This window comes from Aedes albopictus, chromosome 3, assembly GCF_035046485.1.
Source record: "Aedes albopictus strain Foshan chromosome 3, AalbF5, whole genome shotgun sequence".
Classification (NCBI taxonomy): domain Eukaryota; kingdom Metazoa; phylum Arthropoda; class Insecta; order Diptera; family Culicidae; genus Aedes; species Aedes albopictus.
Window position 1 is genome coordinate 20300851 of NC_085138.1, and position 25126 is coordinate 20325976.

Consider the following 25126-nt stretch of genomic DNA (forward strand, 5'->3'; position numbering starts at 1 on the left):
TTAAGCACAACTTCAGCACTAACTATACTGGACCTGCTTCTGCAATCATGTACCTATTTTCTTTCGGTCGAGTAAGCCTATCCTCGCTGTATTCATCTACAGAAGAGCAAAAGCTTCTGGAATGCAAAGTTCTATGAAACATGAGCTCTGATTGAAGAGTATACTGCGCCCGTGTGATCTCTAGCCTAGTGAGTCTCTAGCATGAAACATTTTTTTTTCTTTTCTTGTTGTCCGGCATTCTTGCAACATGCCCTGCCCATCGTATTCTTCCGGTTTTGGCAACCTTCTGGATGCCCTTCTGGAAAAGATCGTCCTTAGCACGCGTCGCTCGAAAACTCCGAGTGCTTGCAGGTCCTCCTCGAGCGTGGTCCATGTCTCGTGTCCGTAGAGGACCACCGGTCTTATTAGCGTTTTGTACATGGTACATTTGGTGCGTGGGTGAATCTTTTTAGACCGCAACTTCTTCTGGAGCCTGAAGTAGGCTCGACTTCCGCTGATGACTCACTTTGTTGTCAGCCGTCAATAAGGATCCGAGGTAGACGAATTCCTCCACTACCTCGAAGGTATCTATCCGCCTATTGTAACATTACTTACTACCCAGACGGATCCGGGCGTGTTCGGTTCCGCATACCAGCATGTACTTTGTTTTTGAGGCATTCACCACCAGTCCGACCTATGCTGCTTCGCGTTTCAGGCGGATGTACAGCTCTGCCACCGTTCCAAATGTTCTGGCGATAATGTCCATGTAGTCCGCAAAGCACACAAATTGACTGGATTTTGCCGTACGGTGAATATCTGGTCCGATGTCGATCGGTCGTCGATGAAGCCGGTTTGATAACTTTTCACGACCTCATTCGTTTTAGGTGACAAACGACGGAAGATGATCTGGGATAGCACTTTGTAGGCAGCATTCAAAATAGTGATCGCTCTGAAGGTCTCACATTCCAAATGGTCGCCTTTCTTGTGAATGGGGCAGATTATCCCTTCCTTTCACTCGTCGGGTAGCTGTTCCGTTTCCCAGATCCTGACTATCAGCCGATGCAGACAGGTGGCCAACTTTTCTGGGCCCATCTTGATGAGTTCAACTGCGATAGCATGCTTACCAGCTGCTTTGTTGGTTTTGAACTGATGAATGGCATCCTTAACTTCCCTTAGCGTGAGAGTTGGTTGATTTCCGTCCTCCGCTCCACTGGCATCGTCGTTTCCTCCGTTTCCGTGGTCTCCCGTACCTACGTTCTCCACGCCATTCAGGTGCTGATCGAAGTGCTACTTCCACCTTTCGATCGCCTCACGTCCGTCCGTCAAGAGGCCTCCGTCCTCATCCCTGCACATTTCGGCTCGCGACACAAAGCCGTTGCGGGATGCGTTGAGATTCTGATAGAACTTCCGTGTTTCTTGGGAACGGTACAGCGGTTCCATTTCTTCGCACTCCGCTTCTTTCAGGCGACGCTTTTTCTCCCGAAAGAGGCGGGTCTGCTGTTTCCGTTTCTGTTTGTATCATTTCACATTCTGCCGGGTTCCATGCTGCAGCATTACCGCACGCGCTGCATACTTCTCCAAAATCGCTCTGCACTCCTCGTCGAACCATTCGTTTCGTCAACCCCGTTCCACGTACCCGACGGTGCTCTCGGCTACGTCGTTGAAGGCTGCTTAAACTGTACTCATACAGTCCTCTAGAGGGGCCACATCCTCGTCTGCCTGGCAACACTGCCTCGAGATTCTGCGCGTATGCTGAGGCGACATCTGGTTGCTGTAGTTTCTCAAAGTTGTACCGTGGCGGTCGTTAGTACCGGACATTGTTGATGACGAAAAGCGTTAAGCGCAGGTCAGAGTCAATGATGCGCCACGATAGGTTCTGATGTCAGTAATGTCGGCCCTTAATTAGAACGTGGGCGAGTAGAAATTCCATCTGCTGTACTGATCTCCAAGTGTAACGATAAGAGAGACTATGTGTTGGAAAAAGGTGCTACGTATACCATGTTTTTGGAGGCGGCGAAATTGATGAATTAAATAAACAGTTTTCAAAATGCTTACAATCACACGTATCATACGTCAATCCACTTGAAAAATAAGCGGTATTTACTATCATTCATTTTATACAATACCTTGTAGAGACCATGTGTGAGTTTGATACCTACCTATCAATTAACGCGCAATTCAGTAATGGTCAACCGATAAGAGCCACTGCTGCAAGGTGAACGATTTTTTACAAAAACAAGCAGGACTGTAATTAGCGATAGGGATGCTTTCGTTTTGTTCCATCTAAAAAAATGCTCGCATTGACAGTTTTTTTTTTTTGTTTAAAGATTTGCACATTTAAATATATTTACTCATATTACACATTCTTTTCCGATTTTGTGTGTTTATTGCAAACGACTGCATTTGTCCGCTGTTGCGATCGATTTACCTATTTCCTGGCCCAATTTTACGGATGTTATGTATTTTTTTTCCTGTTTCCAGCTACATTTCTATTGTTTTCCGTTTTGTTTGAAGAAAAATGAGGATTATGTCACAATCGTCGATTCTGTTTGTTTAGGCAAATTTCATGTGCATGTGTGTTTATTACGGTAATTTTTCGTTGGAGAAACACTCATCCAAGGAAAAGTAAATCGGGTCACGGTCCATTCTGATTGCTATAGCCTTAGCTAAAGGAAATGTTTCGACAAAATAAGAAAAGAAATATCAAAAGAGGTTTAAGTTGTTTTTGTCAAATTTACACATTTTGTATTACACGATAACCAATTCTAATCCCCTTTTGGGATCTTTATATTGCAAGAAAAGGGACACATTTATTTTCTTTATCTTCCATGCATGTATAATTTCGTTCAAAATGTCCAACTTTCACTACACTAGAACAAAAAATCTAATCAAATTTTCTACAAGACAATTACACAATTCGACTGCGTTGCATCTCTTGTCAATCAATCCTACCAACCTTATCAATGGTAAATGCTGCCAACCCCAAAAAACGGAATATTTGCGTGTCTGTGTGCTCTTTGATTCCCATTGTTTGCTTGAATGTAGTGTGTTCTTCTCTTGTGTCAACTCATTGTACGGTTATAGTAGGAAAATGTGGTCAATGGCCCCTCCCCTCGACCATCCCTGCCAATCAAAAGGAATTGCATTGGATGGTGAGGTTATGGTTGAACACTGACAAAAAAAAACAAATCAAACCTAAAGTAACAGTGGAGAAAAGACTTTTTCTCGGACGTTGGCAAAATCTATTCCTCCTCTCTCCTTCTACGACTGTTATGCGATAATAGTAGTACTTAATAGTGGTGTTTTACAAAAAAAAAAATAGTATAGAAAACACACGCTGTGTTTGTGAGATGCGTTACAGCCTGTCGCCTTCCGGTCGTCCGTCTGCCGCTTCATTACGCGATACGGATCGACTGGATGATCTGGAAGATGGCCGAACCGCACACGACGAAGATAAACAATGCCAGCAGCCACGGTCCCACGGGGTACTTCTCCTCGGCGGCCTTGGTCGACTTGGGCACGTTGCCGCGCTGGGTGATGTTACGGCTGGCCTTCTCGTTGGCCATGCGGATTCTCTGCTGGGGAGCCATTGTTATGTTGTGTTTTTTTGCGGGTGAGGTTTTAGCAAGCTATGTGCTGGAAGAAGAGAGGGAAAGAGAAAGATATGAGATAGAGCTTGCACAGGAATTTAGCACACTGGTGTTGCAACATTTAATAGGTACCAGTGTTTTCAGCGCAGGTGGCAGGCCATTCGGCCGAAGGTCATTAGGCCGAATGGTCATTAGACCGAATGGTCATCAGGCCGAATGGTCATTGGGTTTACTTCTTGCCGTTACGTCCCCACTGAGACAAAGCCTGCTTCTCAGCTTAGTGTTCTATGAACACTTCCACAGTTATTAACTGAGAGCTTCCTCTGCAAATGACCATTTTGCATGTGTGTATCGTGTGACAGGCACGAAGGTACTTCATTGATGCTGAATCTACTGATATTTTACCCGTGAATTTTTCCTTCTTTTAAATATAGGCTGTTCTTTCTAGTATCATTGCTAAAATAGTTTTTGGCGCTGAAACTGCTGATATTCAATTAATAAATTTTTCCTTCTTTAAAACATAGGCTATTCTTTCTAGTTTCATTGTTAAACTAGTTTTTGGCAAAAATTGTTGGAAAAGGTTAAAAAACGATTAACTTTCAATTCGTCCTAATGACCATTCGGTCTAATGACCCAGCATCTTTGTTTGCATTCACTGTGATATTTTTTCTGTGATTTTCCTAGAAGATCCTCCCAAAATTCGTCCAGGGATTTTTCAGAACAACTAAGGTTTTTCAAAGGAGTTTTTTTTCTGGAATGACTAGTTTTGTTTCGTCCGGAGATTTCTTAAGCAGGAATCCTGCAGGAGTTCCTTCTAGGAATCTTACAGAACTATTTTCTTGGAATCCTTCAGAAGTTGCTCTTGAAAATACGCAAGGAGATTTGTCTAACATCATTCTGAAGTTGCATCTGAAAAACTTCCAGAAGTCTGTTCAGGGAATCCTCCAAAAGTTCATTCTGGAAATATTCTACTTGTCCCTTATGTTTTAACCTTAATTGTCGAGACTTTCAGCCCAAGGCTAGTTCATCTCTAAGGAGTTCATTGTGAGAATCCAACAGATGTTGCTGTTGGAAATCTTCTAGAAGTTCTTTCTCGTAATCCTCCAGGTTTTTTTTTTGTGTTTTCAGAATTCCTCCAGGAGTACCGTATGTAAATCTTCCATATTTTTATGAATCCTCCAAGAGTTTCTACTTATAATAATCCCGAAGTTTCTTCTTCAAATTCTACAAAAGCCTCTTAAGAATCTCCTGAAGAAATCTCCAGTTGTAATCCATAAAGGGTTCTGGAAGGATTCACAGCCCGGTCAACCGAGGAGAGCTTTTCGATGCTGATCGATATTGATTTGATTTGAAACGATGGTGATCGGCAGAACTAGAAGAACTATGGAGAAAGTCCAACTCTGGTTGATAGAGAGAAGGCAATCGTTGAGAAATTCCCAACATAAAGTCTTGGAAAAACGTTCAGTAGGAGTTCCTGAAAGAATCCCCAGATGGCATAACTGGAGTAAAGCACAGATTGAATGCCTAGAGGAACCCCCAGAAGAAATTCCTAAAGAAATCCCCAGATAAAATTCAGGAAACTCCAGAAGCATATCCTTAGTGACTCCTCGGTTGGAATTTCTGGAGCAATGGCCATGATCCGTGACGATTCCCTAATCATAAATCTGCCTGTTCATCAAGTGCTAATTCTTGATTTTTTTGTACAAATCAGTTCCCTACTACCTAGGATGCAATCGGTGAAGTGCTAGAATTGAAGTAATGTACAGCATCCGCTCGATAACTGACTGTTCTTTAACTGGACTGCTTTTTAACTGGGCGCTCGATAACTGGGGCAAAGTCGAATTAAAAAGCAGTTATCTGTCAAAAATAGGCGAAATATAACCTCACATTTTACAAATCGGTAAACAAAACAAAATATAACAATAGCCACCGGCTCCGGAAGCTCAGTCCAGTTATCGAGCGGCGCTCGTTTACTGGACTGTCGACAAAGCCCAGTTATCGAGCGGAAGCTGTACTGAATTTTTATATGGCGAGAAGGTCAGTGCTCCGTCTCTGCAATGTAATAGTGGAAAAAGCATGGGTATCAAAATTCCTTGCCTAATTTGATGCCGTTTGAGCAAACCCTTGGGTAACTGTGTTGTTTAAGTTGCAATGAATGGAGAAAACATAAAAGAAAAGATTAGCGAGCCTTCAATAGATTAAACTATCTCTACAAATCTGTTAACAAAAACTCGGAATCAAAGCACAATCCTGGTAGGTTGGTAAGGGCAAGCCTCTTGACAAGCTGTACGCGTTCATTCAGGATTTAGCTTTAATGGTTTATATATGGTAGGTTCGTTGGATATTCGTAGGACCACATGGCTTGGAGGTCGCTGAAAATGAATTCGTTGAAACTGAGTATAAACTGGAATTCAAACCAATGTGACCTGGATGAGCGGAAACAGCTGTAACAGCTTTCTCTTCCAATCAGTGAAGAGAATTGTCAGACAAAAGAAGCACAAAACAAGCAACAAAGAAGGCGCGACGATTACTCTTTATCCCTACTGGTAACAGATAATGACATGATCTCGAAAATTTTTGTTGCAGACAAAACGGAAGCTGAATTTGTTGCGTACTTTTCAACTCGTGAATAATCAATTATTACAAACCCAAAGTCGAAACTGTTTGATGATAGATCTTCAGCAGAGTTGCAGTGTTTACCGACTCGAAGTTATCGTTTGAAAATCGCAACGCAAAGCTGAAAAATCTCTTAACTCTTGGTGTACGATGTTTATCCTATTATTTTAAAGTTGGGACAAGCTTATGTCGCAATGGGTGGAATGTCGCAACAAATACAGGTTGCGACATTGTCATTATTGTTGCGCGATGGTTGAATTTTGATTCACTGCTTCCAATAATAACCATTCTACATGTATATATCTTGTGGCAGGTACGAATATTCTCTATACCCAAGGAAGTCAAGGAAATGTCCTTTATGGACCGAACGGGGATCGAACTCATCACCCTCATGCTGGTCATGCTGAATACCCACTCCTTTACAGCTGTGGCCATGGGGGCCATGAGAAGATGCTTATATGGCCTCAGTCAAGCTGAACGTGTTTGGAACAAAAAGCTAGATTAACCCTAAAAGGGATACCTTCATGGCCTCAGTTTCGTCACCTCGCTGAGTGTGTTCCATAAAAGACGAGCTCTGAAAAGCGCCTGGGGTCCAATGGACCCCAGGTATCCCTTTTAGGGTAAAGTACATATTCGAAGAATGAAATTCGTTGCATGTACGACTGATTCATTTTTATACGGACCGCCTGTTCCGGTGGTAAGAATCCACCAACAGGTGACCCCTAATTCATGGTGTGATGCGGCTTTATGCTTACCGTGCCTAGGAATGAATGGCTAGGGGGGTCTAATAAAAACCTAACCGCTAACGGAGCCTGCGGAGTACCAGGGCGCCCTCCACAGTATGTAGCCCTTACTGCGCTAACCGGAGCAATGGTGCAGTGGACCTTGTGTTTCTCCGAGACAATCAGCTGCCCTTCTTTAGTCTCACTTGAGGCTAAATAAGGGCGGGATTATGAAGATGTTGTTAATTAGTTTAAATTTTCACCTATATGGTTTCGCATTATGCGATTTACACAGTGTATTCTGTGTATCCTCGCCTTTGGCGTTCTCCAATCGATACCGATTTGGTTTTATTGTTGCTGTTCTTTGTTGTGCTGTTGTTGCGAAGAGTTTAATCTTTCCTAGTTTGGGTAGTGGCTACGGTTAAGATAGCTCAGATCAATCTTCAGCATAAAAGAACAGCAACGATCAATCTTTGCAGACTTATGCAAAATGGTACAGCCCAAGTGGCCTTGGTACAAGAACCTTACTTTCGTAAGGGAAATTTCTATCTAGGAAACCTTGTGAACCCGGTGTTTGCCACTTTCAGTAAACATGAAATGGCAAACTCGCGTGTCATGCCTCGAGCCTGTGTGCTTGTCAACAACGCAATAGTTGCTACACTCATCTCTGAACTAACCACCAGAGATGTATGTGCTATCACAATTGATGTATCTGTTGGAAACCTCAACAGGAAATACGTCTATTGTTCTGTGTATTTACCGCATGATGAACCATCCCCTACGGATGCTTTCAAACAAGTCATCGCATACTGCACTTCAAAAGGCCTTCCGCTAATTGTTGGCAGTGATGCTAATGCTCACCATATCATCTGGGGCAGCTCAGACATTAACTTGAGAGGCTCCAGTTTGATGGAGTACTTAAGTAGTACAGATCTTGCATTACTTAACATAGGCAACCGCCCAACCTTCATGGTATCTGCTAGAGAGGAAGTGTTAGATATAACGCTTTGCTCTAGCAGAATTAGTCACGAGCTGACCAATTGGCATGTGTCAGATGAAGAATCTTTATCTGACCATCGCTATATCTTTTTTGAACATTTAAATGTTACTTCGCAAACATTGCGTTTCAGGAATCCTCGGTCAACAAACTGGGATCTTTATACTGATTTGGTTGCAGCCAAATTTCATGGATATTCACCATCCATTGACACTCCAAGTGATTTAGATGATGCCGTTGATACTACAACGGCCTTCATCATGGAAGCTTTTGAAGAAGCATGCCCTCTACGGTCTGTGAAGATCACAAGAGGAACCCCTTGGTGGAACTCTGATCTGGCGAAACTCAGGAAACAATGTAGAAAGAGTTGGAACAGACGACGTTCGGCTGGTTCGGAGGCTTTCAGGTCGGCTCGCAAGGCCTACAGGAAAGCTCTCCGGTCTGCTGAACGATCCGGCTGGAAAAACCTTTGTACAAATGTTTCCAGCTTGAGTGAAGTCAGTCGGTTAAACAAAATCCTTGCGAAATCTAAGGATTTCCGGGTGAACGAACTTCGTTTGCCAAATGGCGATCTGACTTCCTCTGATGAGGAAGTTCTGGAATGCTTATTCAGCACACACTTCCCTGGATGTGTGGATATTACATCTTCGGATGATCCTGATGTCTTTTCTTGTAGTTATGATTCTTTAGCTTCGGCTCGGAGTATTGTAACTATAGAATCGATTGAGTGGGCTCTTAATAGCTTTGCTCCTTTCAAATCTCCTGGGGCAGATGGGATTTATCCTATTTTGCTTCAGAAGGGATTTGATTATTTCAAACATGTTCTGAAAAAACTACTTGTTTGCAGTTTTGCTACAGGGTATATTCCCAAATCCTGGAGGGATATTACTGTAAAGTTTATTCCGAAAGTGGGTCGTGCGTCGTATGAAGAAGCAAAGAGTTTCAGACCTATCAGTTTGACCTCTTTTCTTCTGAAATGCTTAGAACGCATTGTGGATCATCACATTCGTGATGTTCATCTGGCCAACGTGCCTCTTCATGTGAACCAACATGCCTACCAATCTGGTAAGTCCACTGTGACTCTTTTACACAAGGTTGTTTACGATATCGAGAAAGCATTCGCTCAAAAGCAATCTTGTTTGGGTGTTTTCTTAGATATCGAGGGTGCCTTTGACAACGTGCCTTTCGATGCCATATTGGAAGCCGCACGGAGTCATGGTATATCTCCAATGATTTCCAATTGGATTCACCAAATGCTCAAAAACCGATATCTCTTCTCGACATTGCGTCTAGCAGGGATTAGGAAATTGAGTGTTTGTGGATGCCCCCAAGGGGGAGTCTTGTCACCGCTTTTGTGGAATCTCGTAGCAGATACGCTATTGAGGCAACTCAACAATAGCGGTTTTCCTACTTATGGTTTTGCCGACGACTACCTAACATTGTTAGTTGGTATGTGCATCAGCACCCTTTTCGACCTGATGCAAAACGCCCTTCAGGTAGTTGAGGGTTGGTGTCGCCAATATGGCCTATCGGTTAATCCGAGTAAAACATCTATTGTTCTTTTCACGGAAAGGCGAAACCGTAATGGCGTTCGACCTTTGCGTCTCTTTGATTCTGAAATCGATGTGACTGAACAGGTAAAGTACGTTGGAGTCATTCTTGATTCCAAGCTTTCCTGGACACCTCACATTGAGTTCAGAATCAAGAAAGCTTGTATGGCCTTCGGGCAATGCCGGCGTACTTTTGGTACAACTTGGGGTCTAAAACCCAAGTATATCAAATGGATTTACACAACTGTGGTTCGGCCAATATTGGCTTATGGATGTCTTGTGTGGTGGCAAAAGGGTGAAGTGAGAACGGTCCAATCAAAGTTAGGCCATCTCCAAAGGATGTGCTTAATGGCGATGTCTGGAGCGTTCTCTTCAACTCCCACGGCAGCGCTCGAAGTTCTCTTTGACGTTGTCCCACTACACATTCATCTCAAACAAGAAGCCCTTTCTTGCACTTACCGGTTACGGGTACTCGGTCTACTAGAGGAAACTCCTGTGAACCGCACATCAACACACACCTCGTTGTTTCCACTTTTGGTGAATTGGGACAAAATTGTCCTTGCTCCAAGTGATCTTACAATTGCTTGTAATTTTCCATATAGGACGTTTTCCACGAAATTCCCTTCCCGGGAAGAGTGGACATCTGGTTATCTGGAGAGAAGTATTTCAGACGGCATCGTATGTTACACTGATGGCTCCCTTCTCGAAGGTCGAGCAGGTGCTGGTGTTTATTCTCGTGAGCTAAGGCTGTATCAGTCTTACTCACTTGGTAGACACTGCACCGTTTTTCAAGCCGAAATCTTTGCTCTTATGTGCGGAGTGCAATCAGCACTTCAGCAGCACGTAATGGGCAAAGTAATATACTTCTGTTCAGATAGCCAGGCTGCTATTAAAGCACTTGCTTCGGCCAACTCCAGGTCGAAGATAGTTATCGCTTGTCGAACTCAAATCGAGGAGCTGAATTCAGCAAACGCTGTTCACCTTCTATGGGTACCTGGTCATTCTTCCATCGCTGGAAATGAATTGGCTGATGAGTTAGCTCGCTCTGGAGCATCACATGACTTCATTGGCCCTGAGCCAGCTATTCCGATATCGAAGTGTTGGATTAAGCTTCAGATTCACACCTGGGCTGTCACTCAACACAGACAATATTGGAATAGTTTGGAGTCATATCGTCAAACCAAATTGTATAGTGCTGAGCCATCTCTACGGGTGGCGAAGTATCTAACTAATCTGTCTAAGCAGAATTGCAGCATGCTGGTCAAAGCATTGACTGGCCACTGCCGACTCAGCTATCACATGGCGAATATTCAGCAAGCTGTTTCATTTGCCTGTGATAGCTGTGAATCCGATTATGGAACTTCGTATCATTTGATATGTAACTGTCCAGTTTTCGCGCAACTGCGTTTCCGAGTATTCGGTAAACACTTATTAAGTGAAACTGACTTCAGAAACCTGAATCTTCAGGATATTCTGTTGTTCTTAACCCGCTGTGGTAAAGAGCTATAGGCTCTTATTCGCTTTATGCGTTATTACAGTGCCCTTTTCAGGGCGCTGTTTGAACCCATTGTGGTACGCTTGTGCGTTTGTACCCTCTTCCAGGGTATTTTTCCTATTTCCCTACCTGTCCCTATCCCCATCCAAATCCTTTTTCCTTCCTTTTCCCTCAGGTAGATGATGAAATAGGCTGTTATTTTGGCGATGGCACAAATGTCCCAAATGGAGGATAACGTGCCTCTGGAGCCGGCCTTCTGATACCTGATACGAATATTCTCTATACCCAAGGAAGTCAAGGAAATGTCCTTTATGGACCGAACGGGGATCGAACTCATCACCCTCATGCTGGTCATGCTGAATACCCACTCCTTTACAGCTGTGGCCATGGGGGCCATGAGAAGATGCTTATATGGCCTCAGTCAAGCTGAACGTGTTTGGAACAAAAAGCTAGATTAACCCTAAAAGGGATACCTTCATGGCCTCAGTTTCGTCACCTCGCTGAGTGTGTTCCATAAAAGACGAGCTCTGAAAAGCGCCTGGGGTCCAATGGACCCCAGGTATCCCTTTTAGGGTAAAGTACATATTCGAAGAATGAAATTCGTTGCATGTACGACTGATTCATTTTTATACAGGCTTACCAATGAAAAATAGGAAAATGTTCATCGCTGTTTATGTCAACGACGGTAGCAGAATGGAAATACCCTCCGGTAGAGAGAGTAGCAAGCATCTTGGTGTGGTTTCTTCATACTTCGCTTGCGACGTTGACAAATTCAGAGACGAATGACTGTTTGCAGTTCAAAGGGAATTTCTCGACCTAGGTATTTTGGTTCATGGGAAATTCCTTGCCTGAATCGCTCAAGAAACCGTTTTTCTTCACTCACAGTATGCAGTCGCGAGGGAATGACAATTCAAATGGCAACCACTGCAGAAAGTTTTTGCCAAGAATCGATTAGGAAATTTCCTGAGCGATTCCTTTTGAACAATTCAATGCAATATTTATTTCTAACACAACGACAAAATACTTACAATGCTGAATTCAATATAAGAACACATTTAATTTAATTGATAACAAAGATGTACGTAACTACATAATCACAAAACCAATCACAGTTAACAAAATTTATTCATTAATCATAATCTTGATTCATAGGTTAGCGAATCACTTGGGCAGCGGCCGGTATTTTGGGCACTCTTCGCTATAACTCAGTCCCTGGGCTTGGTTTATATCTTCCAGGAAGCAATGATTTTTGTCATATGACCATTTTGCTTTGCAGTGTTGATTGGTTGAACTGAATGTAGATTCAATGGTAAATTTTCAAATCAGATAATTCAATCCTCTGATATAGTGTTTCCAATTATACTACGGCATAGTGTAACGGTATGTTGTCGAAATCACTTATGTACCGGGAAAATATAATTCCAAGCTGGTGAGAATATTACCACTGAGGGGGGTTATGAGCCCAGTCAGACCCTTGATGGGACAATAATGTGGGATAGTATATGGGAATTCCATTGAAGGTGGTAATAATCTCCGAGGCTTATGGAATCCGACAGGGCGCGTGCATTAGGCTGCGGATCTATGCTAAGGGAGATCAGTAGCATCTGTTTGTTATTAGTAGAACAAAATGCCGTTCTATGAAAACGCAGTGTGAGTGAAGATAAGATAGCTTAAGAGCTAAACCTTAAAAGCATACATTTTCTAAATATGACAAGGTTTTGAAGACAAACATGAGATGAGTATCAGATTTTAATCTTTTAATGAGTCATTGGCATAATCGTATGTGAGACATAGGGTCATGTCGAGCAATTGATTCAGTACTACAAATCCACGCGGACAATTTCATTACAAACTATTGGTTTTCGTCAGTCTTATGACGGAAAGGCTCAGCTATGCTGCAAATCCATATATTAGAGTCCGTTCATGAACATATAGACCGAACCCTCATAAAATTTTGTCCATGCAAAACCAAAATTGCATGAAGTTACAACTTTGCCTCTCCTCATGAAGTATATGTGATTTATTAACGAACTCCTAGTTTAATCAAATTAATGGATTTTTATTTCTGGGGCACCCATTGGATATCACTTCAATAATACAAATACCGCTAACCTGAACTAGTAGCAGTATTCATATAGATTAACAATTATACTCTATTATTTTCAATCATTGCAACATTATACTAATATGTGCGGGCCGCCCATTTGCGGAGTTGTGCGGCCAATTATTTTCTTTCCATTCCAGAAACGACCGTTTTGAAGCAAGACGTGTCCTAATGGCCCACACAAACGGGACTTGTCCGAAACACACAAGATAAGTACAACAATTTTATAATCAGGCACCCAACTCTTTCTACTACTTTGCTAATAGATAATGCAATATGTATACTTGAATATCAATTATTTGTTTGTTTGCGCCTTTATTTATGACACTATTGAAGCATTCGTGTCGCCGCGAAATAGTTTACAATTTATCTTATTCACATTTTTCAATTCACTTTAAAGTATCTAACACTGCTTTTACAATTGTGTATGTAAACTTGTATCTTAATTATGTTCATTATTAATAGTAGTCTGATAATCCAAGTCTAGTGATTTTTCCCAAGGAATAGAAAGAGTTGGTGTCATAATCAATACAATACTTGAAACTGGAAACTCCTTATTTCCCCCTATGGGTTATAGGGAGGGGCGGGACATTCGAGCCTACTCATCAGTGGAAAGGACTTGATATGCTAATCGGTTTATCATAGGGCAGATACAAGTCTACTGGTAGACGTATCGCCCAGCGAAACAACACAGATTGGCCACGGCCCGGGGGTGCGTTGATTATAACAGAATAACAGAATAATTCGCTATAACTCAGTCAATTCCAAACCAATTGACATGAAATTTTGTACACGACTAGATACTATACGTATCTCATCGCGTTCCAAAAATTGTTTCAATTGGTTCAGATTTGGCTGAGTTATAGCATACAAGTGCCCAAAATAGGACCCCTGCCGAGATGGTTCCACTTCCCTACTTGAAATCAAATATCAAATCAGAAGTAGGTATGTTGTATCATGATTAAATTTTTGATTAATCATGTTTTCGGTCGGATCGGAACCAGAGATCGGTTACGAATTGGAAACACAACAACGTATCTCCAGGTCAGCTGTAAGTCCTGTAAGGTTCACTCACACCTACTCACACTATTCATAATTTCTGAACATCCCTCGCCGCACTCGCTACCTCATAGCCACTACGCATATGAAGAGGGCGAGATAAGCCAAAATAGCCAACTCAACAGCAGCTAGCAGCAACACATGCGAAATTCACGAAAAGGCAAAAACGAGCCACGACAATCTCGCCAGACTTTCTACTCACCAAATCTTCCCTTCTAAAGAAGAGCGCTGGTTGGTTCCGGGGTGTGTGGTCGGCGATGTTCCGCGCAGATTGTACCACTCTGCCAGGAGAGTCCGTTGTTGGTTTTAGCAAAATAAAAATGTTGCAAGTCTGTGGAATCCAGAGGGAAAACCCATCATTAGTGCTTTCACTTTGCGGATTGCGTGCGGAATTTGCCCTCCTGCCGAAGAAGGGCCACCTTTGCGCGACTCCCACCACCTACCTTATGTTCTCAGGTTCTCCTCTGTCGGGGTTTCCTGTTGTTTTGCGGAGGTACTAAAAGGCGATTTCTCCACGACGACCGGACCTTTCTCGAAGCGCAAACAACACACAACGTACCACCTATATCCGAGTCGGACGAAAAGTGATCCACGAAAGAAGTCAGTGGCGTTTGGTATGACGACGTACTGCGCCTTTTGCCGTGCTGGACTGTCTCCTCCAAAGATGGGACTTGACGACTTGCGAAGGCGAGACGTTTCTTTGACACCTCATCAGTTTTTGTCCGGGAGGATGATGGGTTTTCCACGGTGGAGGTTGTCCAGTTACGGAGTGGACTGCAAGCAAATTTCAAGCGTGGCAGAGAACTGCAAGCCGGCGGAGGTTCGAGTCTCGTCTGTTTGAAAATGCGCCATGACTTTTCAAACCGTCTGATTTTTTTTTACTAGGGAAGTGAAGCCATCTCGGCAGGGCTCCAATTTTGAGCACTTTTTTGCTATATGTATTGCGCATTTCGCTTAAGCCTAGGCTATGAAGCCAGGACATATGGAGAAATGCCTGTGTCCCATCCCAGGAGAAGAGACGCCAACGGAGTGTGCATTAACCTTCTTAGCAGCACCACTCCCACCGATTTTATATTCAAACACCATTCCCCTAAAACGAAACGGTTGGTACGGTTGTCCCCGTTTCTTCCTTCATTCAATTCAAAAAAGTTTGTCAATCATGTTATTCATAAGTGGATAACCTGATTGCCTTGAGTTTTTGAATGATCTTCCAACCCATTAGTCTGCACAGTGGGCCTGGCCGTTTTAATATTTGTGTCACATCATCTCTGATATGCTGCAAATATTAATGCTGACAAGAAAATATCGGAAGAAATTTTGGTATTTCCAGGATGCTTTTCAATACTGGCTGTGCAAGCACTAGAATAGAATAGAATAGAATAGAATAGAATATGTATTGCGCATTTCGCAGTTAAAAGTACGACGAGGAAGTGCGGAATCTCAAAAAAAAGTGCGATTTGGTGTCAGATCGTTTCGGTGTCTTCACCGCGCATATTCATTAGCTCATGATGAATAAGTGCGGTGAAGACAACGGAACGATTTGATGCAATATCGCACTTTTATTTAAGATTCCGCACTCTGTCGCAGTCCAGTTAGCAATGCAATAAACAATATAGCACCTTCTTCCCCCGCAAAGATATCCACAAAGCCACCTGGAGATCACCCGACCATCAAACAGAAAACCAAATCGACCACGTTCTAATCGACGGTAAATTCTTCTCGGATATAACCAATGTCCGCACATACCGCAGTGCGAATATAGATTCGGATCACTACTTAGTCGCTGTATGCATGCGCTCAAAACTTTCGACAGTTATCACCACGCGTCGAAGTCGAACGCCGCGGCTCAACATCGAGCAACTTCGTAACGTAGAAGTGGCTCAAGACTACGCGCAGCAGTTAGCAGTGGCCCTACCAACGGAAGAGCAGCTTGGCGCAGCTACACTTGAAGATGGCTGGAGGGACATCCGATCCGCCATAGGTAGTACCTCGGCTACAGCACTAGGTTTCGCGGCTCCGAATCACAGAAACGACTGGTACGACGGCGAACAGTTGAAAAACGAGAAGAATGCAGCATGGGCGAGAATGCTGCAACACCGTACGAGAGCGAATGAGGCACGTTACAAACAGGCGCGGAACAGGCAGAACTCAGTCTTCCGGATGAAGAAGCGCCAGCAGGAAGAACGAGATCGCGAAGCGATGGAAGAGCTGTACCGCGCTAAGGACACACGAAAGTTCTACGAGAAGCTGAACCGCTCGCGCAGAGGCTTTGTGCCACAAGCCGACATGTGCCGAGATAATCACGGGAATATTCTCACGAGCGAGCGTGAGGTGGTCGAGAGGTGGCGGCAGCATTACGATGAGCACCTCAATGGCGACGTTGCAAGTACCGAAGGTGGCGTGGTTACAGATCTAGGAGTATGTGCACAAGACGAAAGACTTCCGGCCCCTGACCTTCAAGAGATTGAGGAGGAGGTTGGCCGGTTGAAAAACAACAAAGCCGCTGGAGCAGATCAACTACCAAGCGAGCTTCTAAAATACGGTGGAGAAGCACTGGTGAGAGCACTACTCTGGGTCATTACCAAGATTTGGGAGGAGGAAGTATTACCGGAGGAATGGATGGAAGGTATCGTGTGTCCCATCTACAAAAAGGGCGACAAGTTGGATTGCGGGAACTACCGCGCGATTACACTACTGAGCGCTGCCTACAAGATACTCTCTCAAATTTTATGCCGCCGTCTATCACCGATTGCAAGAGAGTTCGTGGGGCAATATCAGGCTGGATTTATGGGTGAACGCGCTACAACGGACCAGATGTTCGCCATCCGCCAGGTGTTGCAGAAATGCCGCGAATACAACGTGCCCACACATCACTTGTTCATCGATTTCAAATCGGCGTATGATACAATCGATCGAGAACAGCTATGGCAGATTATGCACGAATACGGATTCCCGGATAAACTGATACGGTTGATCAAGGCGACGATGGATCGAGTGATGTGCGTAGTTCGAGTATCAGGGACACTCTCGAGTCCCTTCGAATCTCGCAGAGGATTACGGCAAGGTGATGGTCTTTCGTGCTTGCTGTTCAACATTGCTTTGGAGGGTGTAATAAGAAGAGCGGGGATAAACACGAGTGGGACGATTTTCACGAGGTCCGTTCAGCTGCTTGGTTTCGCCGATGATATTGATATTATTGCTCGTAAATTTGAGACGATGGCGGAAACGTACATCCGACTAAAGAGTGAAGCCAAGCGAATCGGATTAGTCATTAATGTGTCGAAGACAAAGTACATGATGGCAAAGGGCTCCAGGGAGGAATCACCGCGCCCGCCACCCCGAATTCATATCGACGGTGATGAAATCGAGGCGGTTGAAGAATTCGTGTACTTGGGCTCACTGGTGACCGACGACAACGGCACCAGCAGAGAAATTCAGAGGCGCATTGTGGCAGGAAATAGTTCGTACTTTGGACTCCGCAGAACTCTACGATCGAATAAAGTTCGCCGTAACACGAAGTTAACCATCTACAAAACGTTGATTAGACCGGTCGTCCTCTATGGGCACGAAACATGGACCCTACGTGCAGAGAACCAACGCACCCTTGGAGTTTTCGAACGGAAGGTGTTGCGTACCATCTACGGCGGAGTGCAGATGGAAGACGGGACTTGGAGAAGGCGAATGAACCACCCGAATACAAATTGAGATGTAGCTAAGCATTAGCAAACAACATCAATACACTTAGTACTGTCGTTTTATGTTGTAGCTTTAGAGCCGATGCACACGGGCGGCGCGTCCACGCAGCGTGCACGCAAGTGCGTCCTGAGTTACACACAATCAAATGGGAGAATGCACACGAGAACGCAACGCTGCCGCACCGCAACCGCGCCGCACCGTGTGCGTCACGCAATGTTAACGCATGCCCCACAGGAACGCTGCGGCGACGCGCGTTGATTCACGCTGCGTGCACGCGCCGCCCGTGTGCATCGGCTCTTAATGTACTCTGACTTCAGCTTGACATATGAAAACATGACAATGCATCTGACTCTAATGTTACATTAGCATCTAATGTCATACTGATGTAAAACGATGTGTATATGAGCATCAAGATACATAAAAAAACGTTAGGATCTGATGTTACATCAAAATGTAACGTCATGCTGATGTAAAAAGACGTACTCATGAGCATCAAGATACATCCGAAAACATTAAGTTCTGATGTTACCTCAAATTGTAACGTCATGCTGATGTATAATGATGCAAGTATAAACATCAAGAAACATTCAAAGACATTAGGCTCTAATGTTACATTTAAAAGTAACGTCATGTAATGTAAAGCGATGTTCTCATAAACATCAAGATACATCTAAAAACGTTAGATTCTAATGTTACATTATGAGCTAATGTCGTACTGATGTTGAACGCTTTACTCTTTAAAAATCAAGGACATTAGATTTAGACGTTCCCTGATGTCTCCTACATCAGGATTACATTGCGATTTAGATGTGTTTATGCAAGGTAGCATACATCAGAAAATCAAATGTTTTTGATGTCATGAACAATACCCAGAACATCACAACCTGATGTTTTCAGACATTTCTTGATGTGCAAAAACATTAGATTTAAATGTTTACAGAAGTTTTTTAATGTGCAAAAACATAAGACTTAAACGTTTTCTGATGTATGTTGATGTATGTAAACATTAGATGCAAACGATATTCTAATGTTTTACGATGTAAAAAACGTTACCTCTAGACGTTTACAAATGCAGATACATCTGAAAACGTTGGGTACTAATGTTAAATTCTAATCCTAATTTCGTACTGATGTTGAACGACGTATTCATAAAAATTAGGAAACACCCAAAAACGTTTACTTCTAATGTTACATTAACAGCAAACGTCATGTCATGTCATGTCGTTATGTGCATAAACATCAAAATGCATTCAAAAACGTTATCTTCTAATCTTATAATACATACTTATAATACATTATACGCCAACGTCATGCTTAAGTAAATTGAAGTACGTAAAAACATCGAAATAAACGGGGTGACATCAGATTCTAACGTTGAATCACGAAGATATCAATCGATAACGAACTTGGTTCTCCAATTATCTAAAGGGAAGGGTCGGCTCGTGTATTGCGCATATCAAAAATTCTGATATGCATTTTTTGAAGAGGGTTACCGGACCCTATGGTGGTGACCCTCTTTGGGCCTAATGTGCCCCTTTAGCAAACGGTAAAGACAACACCTCAAAATTAAAGGTAACATGTGAGGACATTAGAAAAACGTCAGAATATAATGTTTCTGTACATGAACAAACATTTGAAAACGACTAGATGTTACGTTTTTTACATCGAAAAACATTAGAATAACGTTCGAATCTAACGTTTACATACATCAGCATACATCAGAAAACATTTAAATCTAATGTTTTTTCACATCTAAAAACATATGAAAACATCAGGTTCTGATGTTCAGGGTAATATTCTTGACATCAAAAAACGATTGGTTTCCTGATGTATACATTATGTTACCTTGCATAAACACATCTAAATCGCAATGTATTCTAACGTTCAACATCAGAAAACATTCAAAACATCTGAGAACATCAAAAATACATGCGAATCGCATGTTTCTGTGCGTCAAAAAAAAACATATAAAAACGTCTAGATTTGACGTTTTGTACATTGCAAAACATCAGAAAAAACGTTGGAATGTAACGTTTTCATACATCAATATACATCAGGGAACGTCTGAATCTATTGTTTTATACATCAACATACATCAGAAAAACGTTTGAATCTTACGTTTTTGTACATCAAAAAACATCTGAAAACGTCAGGTTTTGATGTTCTGGATAATATTCTTGACATCATAAAACATTTGATTTCCTGATGTATACATTATGTTACCTTGCATAAACACATCTAAATCGTAATGTATTTTAATGTTCAACGACAGAAGTACATTAAAACTTGATGTTGATGTACACATCAAAATTAAATGTCAGGCTAATGCAAATTCTTATTCGGGCACGAGCTGCATCAGCTGCTGGGAGAACCAACCATCGTCCATACCGCGAAAATCGGGAGGCTACGGTGGGCGGGTCACCTCATCAGGATGTCGGATAGCAACCCGACTAAAATGGTTCTCGAGAGTCATCCGACCGGTACAAGACGACGTGGAGCGCAGCGAGCTAGGTGGGTCGACCAAGTGGAGGACGATCTGCGGACCCTACGCAGAGTGCGGAACTGGAAACAAGCAGCCATGGACCGAGTGGAATGGAGGCGGCTACTATGTACAGCAGAGGCCACCCCGGCCTTAGCCTGACCGGTAAGGCAAGTAACCTGACTGCGACAGAGTGCGGAATCTTAAATAAAAGTGCGAAATTGCATCAAATCCTTCCGGTGTCTTCACCGCACTTATTCATCATGAGCTAATGAATAAGTGCGGTGAAGACACCGAAACGATCTGCCGCTAAATCTCACTTTTATTTGAGATTCCGCACTTGCTCGTCGCACTTTTAACTGCGCAATGCGCAATAACTCAGTCAATATTGAACCATTGACACAATTTTTAAAAGGCGGTGGGCTACGCATTGCAAACTATCCCAAATTGAACTACACACTTCTTTTGGTACACCTAAAAAGTGTGATAATAGTTATTTATGTAACGAGTTGCAAAAAGTTATTTTTTCAGCACGAGTCGTACATTTATCCAACGAGGCTTGCCGAGTGGGATAAATACGAAGAGTGCTGAAAAAAACGAGTTTTGCAACGAGTTCCACACAAAATTTTATGCAATGATTTTTTCATAATGCAACTCATTTGAGTTGCATAATGTTCATAATGCAACTCAAATGAGTTGCATAATGAAAATTATACAACTAATTTTCAGTATGCAACTCATTTAAGTTGCATAATGAACCAGTTCGGAAAAAATAGACATTATGATATCAAAATGAGTTAGATAACATATAAATTATGATACTGAATTGCATGAAAGTTCACATTTGGCTCGGATCGTCTCGACGACCTCAACAAGGCCTCTCAAAGCCAATGCACAGTGGTCCACGAACCAGATTTACGAGGAAAGATGCATTCAACGCCTTCAAATGAGTTTTTAGGCAAATATGGTTTTCTACAAAGTTGTCCCTAATAATAAGGCCCTCTTTAAAATGTGCATGAAATTAGGGTGGTCCATATTTTCAGAAAAATTGGTGGCCAAACTTTTTCATTTGCAAGAATAACTGTATACAGTTGTAGATCTATCAATTTTGAGCAAGTTTGCTGAAGACACTTTTTATGTAGCTTTAAAATTGACCGATCTAGAGGTATTTTACATAAAAAATATTTTTTGCCCGCATTCAAAAGAAGAAAAATGTTGTTGTAAAACATATCAAAAAAATTAGAGGGGTGTTATTTTTGTAACTCAAGTGAAAAATACTTGAAAAGTGCATATTTTTTCTAGAAAATCATCGATATCTTTTGAACGGAATGACGTTGCAACATTCTCAGCGCACGAAAATGCGAGTTTTTGGAAGCTCTAAAAGTGGTTCTTAGGCGACTTTGACGAGACATTTGAAACAAAAAAGATAAAGCAATAAAACGATTTGTTCTAGCGTCACCCTATGAAAACTATGGGAAAATGCTCCAAATTTGGTCAAAACAGTTTAAACGCTTTATCTTTCTTGTTTCAAATTTCTCATCAAAGTTGTCAAAGAATCATGTGTTACGTTTGTAAATTGTTGTGAACATTGTGTCATTATTATTATTATTAATTATTAAAGACCTTTTAACCCGGGGGTCATTCAGGTCTGATTTTATAAACTGTTTTTTGCCTCATAAACCTTCCTTGGGTGAAAACTAACGGAACAAAACTTAGACGACCCAAATCGAACCATCCGTTCGCAAGTTATGCGCGGTCCCACGTATGCCACTGCATTTTTATATATATAGATAGATATATCTACAATCTTCATTGATTTTTGTCAGTTTATTTTGTAAGTTATACTAAGTAAGTTATACATCTCGGTGGAACCTCCACAATGTAACGAATCAAATTGGAACCTTACGAATGCACATTTTATTTTTTCTGTATCGGGCCCCACGTCTGGGAACTTGGATACGAAAAATAAAATGGAACATTACAAATGCACAAAACACAAACATGCACAACATTAATTGTGCCCAGTTATCTAAATAGATAACGAAGTCCAATCCCAGGATGACGAGGTTTCATTATTGTTCTTGGTCCATCAGTCAATCCTGTGATCGTTTTTCTTCTGGCGGATTGCCTTTTGTTTGCAGCGTTACTTGCTTACATAGCTTGTGTTTGGTGTAGGAATTTTTAATCCTAAGGGGGCATCCAGATTCGGGCAACAACACAAGACCGTCTACAATTTTATGTCCGTGTTAGGGGACGGCTTGCGTGTTTTGTACTGGATCGCTCCTGAAACGTTTGGAGCGCTTACAAATGTACATTAAAATTCAGGGACAGATGTACAAACCTTAGTATAACTTGCAAAATAAACTGACAAAATGTTCACAACAATTTACAAACGTAACAACCATTTTTAGAGATTTGAAAAACGCACATTTTCGTGCGCTGAGAATGTTGCTACGTCATTCCGTTTAAAGGATATTGATGATTTTCTAGAAAAAATAGGCTCTTTTCAAGTATTTTTCACTAGAGTTACAAAAATAACACCCCTCTAATTTTTTGATATGTTTTATAACAACATTTCTTCTTTTGAATGCGGGCAAAAGATATTTTTTATGTATGCCCCAACCCGTCATAACACCTTTTTAAAAAAAAAACTATGATTTTTTAAGAAAAATGCCTGTAACTTTTGAACCAAAAGAGATAACGACCATCTCAGCGCACGAAACGACGCGTCTTCTACAAGTGTTTCTTGGGCGACTTTGGTGAAAAATCGAAACTGAAAAAGTTAGCGCCAGAAAACCGGTTTTTCTTCGCTTATTCAGAAAAATACCTCTACACGCTAACCTGAAACTACCCATCGCCTGGGTCGATTCTACCCGGATTTTCATGTTGTTAGCAGTTGTCAAAATCCGGGTAACCCGAAAACCCAGATTGGTTGAATCTGGGTAAAGATCTGGGTAATCGGCACTTTGTCACTTCCCGGCTTGAGAATATGGCAGCGGTCAGGCGAATGCTGGCAATTATGGGTGTTTCCTCGAAAAATATGAGGATAAATGACGGGAAAACAGTTAAATTCTTCCAGGGAACTGTTTTCCTGCATCAGGTAAGTGAAGCACACGGGAATTGGGAGTTTTTTTTATCAAAAAACTAAATTGGAAATAAATTAACAAAATCAAGGTCCAGGAGGAGCTGGGTACCGGTTACCCAGATTTTGCCACCAACACCGGTAACCCAGATTAGAGTAAAGGTGCCTTTACTCAGATTAGAGTAACTGCAGTTTTGCTCAATCTGGGTCGCTTTGACACCAATCTGGGTAACTGAGGGTTAGCGTGTAGGTACATAAAAAGTGTCTTCAGCAAACTTACTCAAAACTGATGGATCTACAGGGGCCGTCCATTAATTACGTAAGGGTTTATAGGGGGAGGGGGGGTTTGAAAAATCTTACGCGCCATACAAAAATATTTGGCTTCTCATACAAAAAATCTTACAAGGGGGGGGGTGTCGAAAAATCGTAAAATTTCCCTTACGTAATAAATGGACAGCCCCTACAACTTTCCCGAGGAATGCATACAGTTATTCTTGCAAAAACCAGATTTAATCCACCTATGGTGAACAGAACCCTTCTTACACTTATTAAAATTATTGTTGTATTGTTTGTATTTTACATATTTATCTTGTGTAATCGATCAAAACTTCTAGAAAATATTGTGGATTTGGCATCTACTGGATTGGTTTCCAAAATAGCATCATAAACCGACCATGAACTAAACTACCAGAAATGCCAGACACCTCCTAGAATCCTATATGGAATGTTTAAAAAATAGCTTACATATTCTGGAATATTGTATCTTTTGTTAACTGTCAAAAGATTTTGAATCGATTAACAAATGGGTAAGAAAATCAGCGAGATACACTTTGTCTAATATCTCTTAATCAGTAGATTAAATTAGCTCCGAAGTACTTGGTATTCATAGGTATGGTGTAGAAAGGACAAAAATTATATATCTACTAAGTTAATCAGTTTTGGCATTAGCTTGTTATTTTGGCTGTCCGGTTCTTTTATTTTTCCCACAATACATAAATTCAAAGCTTTCATTTAACATATTGTTAGTTTTCATAGAATTCCTGTGTATTTGTAATTTGTTATTTATAATTTTGTTGAAAACAATAACATGCTAGTATACACTTTGTATGAGGTCAGCATTATTTATTGAAAAATAATTTCCCATAGACTGGGCAAAAACTCATGCGAAATAACAAGTGAATATAATAATGAAAAATGAATTTATTGAAATACTCTTCGTAAGATATCCCAGTAACCAAATGTCGAATCGAAATACAATTTCAGGGCCTTTTACAAGGACATTGTAGCTTTCATTTGGTTCTTAGAGAACCCAAATCAGTTGACAGACGGCTGAGATATTTATTATGGTACCCTTGGTCAAAAATCTCTCAAAAAGTTAACCTGTTTTACTCCCAAGTACTCTTTGAAAGATATCTCGGTAACCAAATGTCCAATCCTAATGAAATTGTATAGGGTTCTACTAGAATATTGTAGCTTTCATTTGGGGCCAGGAGAACCGAAATCGATTGACAGACGGCTGAGATATTTATTATGATACACTTGGTCGAAAATCTCAAAAGGTTTAGTTGTATAAATCCTAAGTACTCTTCGAAAGATATCTCTGTAACCAAATGTCCAATCGAAATAAAATTTCTGGGCGATCTACTAGGAGGCTGTAGCTTTCATTTGGTACCAAGAGAACTCAAATCGATTGACAAACGGCCGAAATATTTATTATGATACACTTGGTCAAAAATCTTAAAAAGTTTAGATGTATG

General features: G+C 41.7%; 1 protein-coding gene and 1 long non-coding RNA gene across 2 annotated transcripts in view; both read right to left on the reverse strand.

Annotated features, from left to right (window-relative positions):
* Nucleotides 1–14306, reverse strand: part of LOC134291971 (uncharacterized) — a 165052-nt gene extending 150746 nt beyond the window's left edge. The window contains exon 1 of the long non-coding RNA XR_009999386.1: nucleotides 13062–14306. This is a non-coding gene — a long non-coding RNA (uncharacterized LOC134291971). The remainder of the gene's footprint in view (nucleotides 1–13061) is intronic.
* On the reverse strand, nucleotides 2699–14785 carry LOC109428068 (stress-associated endoplasmic reticulum protein 2). Its single transcript, XM_029863987.2, has 3 exons — nucleotides 14556–14785; nucleotides 14315–14443; nucleotides 2699–3615 (listed from the first exon to the last, which is right to left on the reverse strand). The coding sequence occupies exon 3, from the start codon at nucleotides 3567–3569 to the stop codon at nucleotides 3375–3377; it is 195 nt and encodes a 64-aa protein (XP_029719847.1). The 5' UTR covers nucleotides 3570–3615; nucleotides 14315–14443; nucleotides 14556–14785; the 3' UTR covers nucleotides 2699–3374.
* Nucleotides 14786–25126: the final 10341 nt, after the last annotated feature.

Excerpts from the sequence above, each read along its gene's own strand:
- LOC109428068 (XM_029863987.2), bottom strand. The coding sequence starts at position 3,569 with ATGGCTCCCCAGCAGAGAATCCGCATGGCCAACGAGAAGGCCAGCCGT.